The 6665-nt window shown below is 53.5% G+C and overlaps 1 protein-coding gene across 1 annotated transcript in view; it reads left to right on the top strand.

The window, feature by feature from the left end:
• Positions 1 to 6665, top strand: part of ccdc88c (coiled-coil domain containing 88C) — a 30335-nt gene that overhangs the window by 5572 nt on the left and 18098 nt on the right. Inside the window, exons 7-18 of the mRNA XM_013915579.1 lie at positions 34 to 180; positions 679 to 823; positions 907 to 1088; positions 1659 to 1796; positions 1875 to 2159; positions 2231 to 2665; positions 2699 to 3028; positions 4883 to 5010; positions 5091 to 5229; positions 5309 to 5446; positions 5628 to 5789; positions 5869 to 6146. Coding sequence (XP_013771033.1) covers positions 34 to 180; positions 679 to 823; positions 907 to 1088; positions 1659 to 1796; positions 1875 to 2159; positions 2231 to 2665; positions 2699 to 3028; positions 4883 to 5010; positions 5091 to 5229; positions 5309 to 5446; positions 5628 to 5789; positions 5869 to 6146 — 2507 coding nt within the window. The remainder of the gene's footprint in view (positions 1 to 33; positions 181 to 678; positions 824 to 906; positions 1089 to 1658; positions 1797 to 1874; positions 2160 to 2230; positions 2666 to 2698; positions 3029 to 4882; positions 5011 to 5090; positions 5230 to 5308; positions 5447 to 5627; positions 5790 to 5868; positions 6147 to 6665) is intronic.

The following is a 6665-nucleotide window of genomic DNA, read 5'->3' as shown; positions in this document are numbered from 1 at the left end:
GCGTGCGTGTGTGTGCTTGCGTGCGCGCTCCAGGAGCTCCGCGAGGACAACCTGACCCTGCTGGAGACGAAGGTTTTGTTGGAGGAGCAGCTGTCGGCCTCACGGGGGCGCTGTGACAAACTGCACACGCTGGAGAAAGACAACCTGCTACTGCGGGCGAAGATCCACGACCTGGAGATGGTACGACCCAGACCCACGCCGTCACATGGTTCACACAGTGACCGCGCCAGATGTTTCCAGATGTTCTTGACACAAAGCTTTCTCTCTGTGACGAGATGGTGGCTGGGTGGTGTGTGACGTATATTAACACACGTAGGATGAGAGCACCTCCCCTTACTGTCAGGGTCAGCCTCTGAAGTTCTCATCATCATCGTTTACGATCACGCCCCCTTTACCTGTAAAAAATCCCCACTTCCTGTGACAAACGGTCACATGGCATCAGCGTGCTCAGGTGATAAACAAACTATAATAAAATGCAGTATAACAGCACACACGTCTGTGATGGGCTGGCCACCTGCCCAGTCTATACACCGCCCCTCCCCCTGTGACCTCTGGGATAGGCTCCGCCCCCTGGGACCCTGAAAAGCATAAACAATTAATAGAGTGGGCAGAAACCAGAAGAACGCTGGTCTCTGTAAAAATCATCATCCACCTGTCTGTCCCTCCACCTGTCTGCAGGAGCGGGACAGCGAGCGGCGACGGCTGGAGGAGCTGGTGGAGGAGAACATGCTGCTGGAGATCGGACAGAAGCAGAGCATGAACGAGTCGGCTCACCTGGGCTGGGAGCTCGAGCAGCTCACCAAGAACCACGACAATACCGAGAGTGAGCCTCCACCTGTCTGTCCTCAGCCTGTCTGTCCTCCACCCGTCTGTACACTGGTAACCGGCTCTCTTCTCTCCGCCCAGCCCGTAAGTCTCTGGTCGACGAGCTGAACGAGTGCGTCTCCAGCCGCATGCTGAAGCTGGAGAAGGAGAACCGGGAGCTGCAGGCGTCCATAGAGAGGCTGAAGGAGGAGAACCACCTCCTGCAGGAGAAGCAGCTCCACACGCAGGAGCTGGACCGGGAGAACCAGAGTCTCAGCAACAAGGTGGGACTCACAGTCACTCCTGCTGTTCACCGGCTCGAGGCGCTGCTGTGGGGATTCTGTTTTTTAATTAAAGTTTAATAAACTTTGATTTCTGCCATCTGAGCGGTGATTTGATTTTACAGTAACAGTGATGCATCGCGTCTCAGTCCTGCAGGCGTGTAGCGTTTAGTCTAGATGCTGATATGAGACACATACATGTAACTTTTACTGATTGATAACACAGCTGATCAATAAAGAAACATGGATCTCATCGGTTAAGGTTTACAGTAAAACTCATACACACAAGCCGGTGTCTCCACCTGACTCCAGGTGCACCAGTCGTGCACGCAAACATGAACATCACTCAGTAAACCTTCATTCGTCCAGTATTTGTGTTTCCGTCTGTGCTGCAGGGGAACTTTCAGAGAGTAAACATGACGACGTGAAACCCTGATAACAAACTCGTCTCGTCTTTTAACGGCACAGTTTTAACTGTTTTTGTCCAGTTTTAACGTCCTGCAGCATCATTCAAGCTCAGTGAGCTTTGAAACACTCCCCTGTCTCTAAAAGCAACACCTGCGTTTGTTTCAGCTGGAGCGTCTGCAGGGTTTACTGGACCAGGAGAAAATAACCAATCAGGACATGGAGGCTCTGGGGGAGGAGCTACTGAAGGAGAAACAGAGTCTGGAGCGCGACATGCACGCTCTGAAGGCGGAGAAGGACCGACAGGTGTGTGGCACGCTCAGGTAACATCTCCTTCACTGTCAGTCGCAGAAGAGACCGGCTGACTTCTGTTTGTCCAATCAGATCTCAGAGCTGGAGAGCGAGAAGCAGCACCTGTCGGAGGCAGTGGCGTCCCTTCAGGAGCGCGCTCAGTCTAACAGCGTGGCGAGGGTCCGCGAGGTGGAATCAGAGAACCGCCTGCTGCACCAGAGCATCACCGACACCAGCTCCCGATTGGCCAGCCTGGAAACACAGCTCAAAGTATCCAATGAGGAGGCAGAGAGGCTGAGGGAGCGGGCGGGGCGGTGTGAGGAGGCGGAGCGAGAGGTGGCGCGGCTGGAGAGGAGCCGGGAGGCGCTAAGCAGAGAGGTACGTAAACGCTTCCTCCTCTCTGACGAGTCTCACTGCAGCATAAGTGTAACGTGCCGTGTCGCCTCCAGGTGGCGTCTCTGCGGGCGTGCAGTGAGCGCTCCGAGGCTCTGGAGAAACAGGTGACCTCCTTGGAGCAGGAGGTGCACAGGCTGAAGCGGGAGGCGGAGGAGAGCCAGCGGGAGCTGCAGCGGCTGACGAAGCAGGAGGCTGAAAACGGACTGCTGTCCAAGGAGAACCTGGAGCTCCGCTGCTCCCTGGAGAGCCTGCGCTCCTCATCCACCCGCCTCACCACTGTGCAAGAGGAGCTCCAGGAGGCACAGAGGGAGATGCAGGAGCTGCAGAGGAGGCTGGATCAAGCTGGGGAGGAGGCGCAGGGAGAGAGGAAGAGAGCGGAGAGGCTGGAGGTGAACCTGACAGCTCTGAACCAGGAGAAGCATCACATAGAGGAGGAGATGGAGAAGAGCAAAGAGGAGAGGGTGGAGGAAGAGAGGAGGCGGCAGGAGGCAGAAAGCAGAGAGGAGGACCTGAAGAGGGAGGTGGAGGAGCTGAAGGAGGAGCGGAGGAGGCGAGTGGAAGGAGACGAGGAGAGGAAGAAGCTCCAGCTGGACCTGGAGCAGTCGGAGAAGGGCCGGAAGCAGCTGGAGAAGGAGAGCTGGAGGATGAGGACGCTCCTGGAGGGGAAGGAGACGGAGCTGGAGGAGAAAACCAGGAGGCTCACCGAGGTCACGAAGGAGGGAGGAGCTCTCAAAAAGGAGGTGGAGCGAATGAAGGAGGCGGCGGTGAAAGCAAAGGAGGTGGAGCGAGAGAACAAGGAGCTTCAGAAACAAGCGACGATCGACAAGAGGACGCTGGCCACGCTCAGAGAGGTGAGAGAAGGGGCGGGTGGAGGAGCTTCGTTTAAGCAGGTGTCCGTGGCGCCGCTGGGCGGGTTATTTAAATTCTAGTTCAGAGTTTGGATCTGAGCAGGTGAGCTGTGGAAGCGTCACTCGTGGGTCTGTGTCGGTCTCCTCGTTGCTGCTGACGCCTGTGAGACCGCGAGGCTGCCATCAGAGCGCACACGCTCCGAGTAACTACTTTTAAATCCCGGGAGAATTGCAGCTGCATAAGCTGTCGCAGGAATGTTTTTGCATGTGAGACCGGAGGAGCCGCACTTCCATAACATGCATTCAGCTCGTCCTTTGCAGAAGGCACGTAAAAAACGTCATAATCCAGAAACACGCTTTGCAGATCCGATCAGCTGTTCATTGCACTTCTTACTATGGCATGTCAGGAAGTGACGTCATTTTTTTCTTGTGGGAAACATAGTTTTTCCTACAGGGCCTTTCAGAGGAGCGTGTTTGACTTGAACTTAAACTGCACTGTTTAAGTTTGAGTTTCTCCTGAAGTTTATAAAAGTGAGTGTAGCTCAAAAATAAAACTACAGAGACACTCAGTCAGTTTGCTGTGTTTGTAAATATGTGTAAAAACAAAGAGGCAGGGTATATAGTTACTACGGACTTAATGCATACATGTTATTAAAACTTGTATTGATGTGTAGCAGCTTGAAAGATGGAACGACAGCAGGTAAAAATATGAAGGTCAGCTCTGGTGGACTTGGTTCTGTGGTGGGCTTTAAAGGGTTCATCAGTTTCTTTGCTCTCAGAACTGCAAAAAAAGCAGTAAAATGAAAACAATGTATCAAAATCTGAATCTCAATCAAAGACGAGGCGCTCGGTCAGCTTTACCGACATATACACCAGAAGGCCAGCAGGGGGCGCTGCACTGCTAGGTACTGAACACTGGGGTGTTCTTTACAGCATCAGTGTGGAAGGTTCCTGTGAGCGCCACATCGAGTCCTGAACAACCAATCAGCAAGTCTGAAAACGCACATGTTACAGACTGTAACTTGTGTCAGCTGTTCATTCTTGGCTCTTTGGAAACCTGCAGAGTGGGGCGGGGCAGTGTGGCCAAACGATGTAACTCACCATGTAACTGATGCGAGACTAAATACTTTATAACTCAACTTTATTAGTGCAAAAAAATCATCAGTTTATTTCCACTTGAACAAGCAGCTGTTTTATCTGCATTAAAGCTACAAACATGTGACAGAGCAAATGCACCTGTGTGAAACCTTCTCCCCCACACTCTGAGTGGGCATCATATCCTAAACGATGCGTCTCTGCGTTAGTTTGTTCCCCCCAGCGTTGGCTAAGGCCTGCAGCTATTTAAAGCCGACTGTTTGTTGAGTCAGCTTCTCTGGTCTCACCACCGCGCTTGTTGAAGCCTCTTCGTTGACAGCTGTGTTGTACTCGAAGCGCTTCTGCTTCAGATGATGAAATAGGTTTGTGGTGTTTCCTCCCTTCACCACGATGGCCCACTGGCATGTTCTACAAAACATTGTGCTTTGGTGGCTTTCTGACGAAAACCAAACCAGTTCCACATCACTGCGGTTGCTCCACTTTTACAAACCAGTTCTGGTTCGTCTGTTTGCCTTCTCGTTCTCCACCGCCGTGCTTTTTTACGCCATGTTTGTATGAAAACAAAGGCACCGCACATGCGTGTTTTACCCATGTTCTATCGCGATGTTTCATTTTCTTATCGTTGCCTAAAATTACACCGGTGTTACCGTGAAAGGTATAATATGTCCCAGCTGTACTGCAGACGCTCGGCGACGTCGGCCGCTCTGAGCCTGATGCCGAGCGCCCGTGACCTTCAGCGGTGTTTGTGTTGCGGTTTTGCAGGAGCTGGTGTCGGAGAAGCTGAGCGTTCAGCAGCAGAAGGTCGAGCTGGAGCGACTGAACGAAGAGCTGGAGAAGATCGGACTGAACCGGGAGAAGCTGCTGCAGCAGGAGCACACGCTGGAGGACAGGTACGACCCCGCGACCTCACCTGTTCACTTTAAAGCGGATCTCTGACGAGGGACTCACGGATGTGTTTGAATGTCAGCAGGTACAGGCTGCTGGAGTCTCGGCTGGAGGAAACCGTCCAGCAGACCATGAAGGTCAAGGAGGAGAAAATCTCCAGCCTGGAAAAGAAGCTGGAAGAAAGCAGCGCCCTCAACAAGACGCTTCATGCGGAGCTGGAAGCTGTGAGGAAACGCGCCCTCGCTTTTGCCTCTGTAAAGTTGAAGCTGTGCGACAGTCTGACATTTTTCTTTCCCGCTGCAGGCTTATCAGACGGCGTCCGCCTCACATCAGCACCACAAGGAAGTAAACCACAACTCCCAGCAGCACCCGGCGGCTGACCGCAGCGCCACGGCCGAACTGCTGCGAATCAAAGATCACCTGATCGACGTGGAGAAGAACGTGAGCCGCTGTTTCTGATCATCATCATTAATAATGATGTTATCACTGTTAATGATTATAGCAGCACAGGAACGTTTCCTGTTCAGCACCTCAGAAATGTTCTCACACGTGAAAAACGCTTTGTGCTAATTTGATGGATGAGTTTGTGTGACTGCTGTGAAACTGTGTTTGTTTGGTCCAGAACGCCTCCCTGCAGACGGAGAGCAGTCTGCTGAAGGAGCAGCTGAAGCAGCTGGAGAACCAGAACACTTCCCTCAACAACCAGATGGCGGCGCTGCAGCGGCACACCACCACGCTGCAGGAGCAGAACTCGGCATTGCACACGCAGACGGCGAAGCTGCAGGCATGCTCACGCACGTGTAACTTCGACCCAGTTTACACTCAGGCCATCACGCTCACGCTTCATCTCTTTGTCCTCTCAGGTGGAGAACTCCACCCTCTCCTCTCAGAGCGCCTCTCTTATGGCCCAGAATGCCGTGCTGCAAGGCCAGGTGACCGCCCTGGAGACGGAGGTGGAGTCGTGGCAGCGGCAGCGCGAGGAGGCGTGGCGAGCCAGAGAGGGCGTGCTCAGCGATCACGAGCGCCTGCTGAGCGTTCACGAGAGGCAGGCTCACGAGTACGAGCAGCTGATCAGTCAGCACGCAGCGCTGAAGGGCAAACAGAGGGCGCTGGAGAGCGAGCACAGGACGCTGCACGGCAAGTAAGTGGACGCGTCGGCGTGAAGCGCTGGAATGATTCAGGTAACAGGAAGCAGCACAGGTGGGAGAAAGGGTGCCGAGTGTAACCATGGAAATGGCTCCTGATCGCTCCTGAGCCGCAAGTTTCCTTTTAGCTGATCTACCCATCCGTGTCACTTCCTGTCTGTGTCACTTGTTCTGTCAGCTTCACCTTTGACCCCTTAAATCAGGCTAATACCTGCGAGGTGTGCATGAATTTGAACCACTCTCAGAGAGACGCTTCGAGACAGCCGACCTTTGACCCAATGACACTTCCTCCTTTCACAGTTAAATAGAGGTTTGCTCTGAAACTGCAGCTGCAGTCACGATGGCGATGAAGAGCAGAGGGTCTGATGAGCATGGAGCGTCGCTGCTCGCTCTGCTGCTCGCTCTGCTGCTCGCTCTGCTGCTCGCTCTGCTGCTCGCTCTGCTGCTCGCTCTCTGGGGTTACATGTGTTTGTTCCAGCTGAGAAACATCAGGCGTCGGCACTCTGAGGTCAGAG

The sequence above is a fragment of the Pundamilia nyererei genome, unplaced genomic scaffold, assembly GCF_000239375.1.
Source record: "Pundamilia nyererei isolate P.nyererei 1_Seehausen unplaced genomic scaffold, PunNye1.0 scaffold00325, whole genome shotgun sequence".
NCBI classification, from domain to species: Eukaryota; Metazoa; Chordata; class Actinopteri; order Cichliformes; family Cichlidae; genus Pundamilia; species Pundamilia nyererei.
The sequence above is the reverse complement of the archived record's forward strand: the minus strand, read 5'-3'. Positions and strand labels throughout refer to the sequence as shown.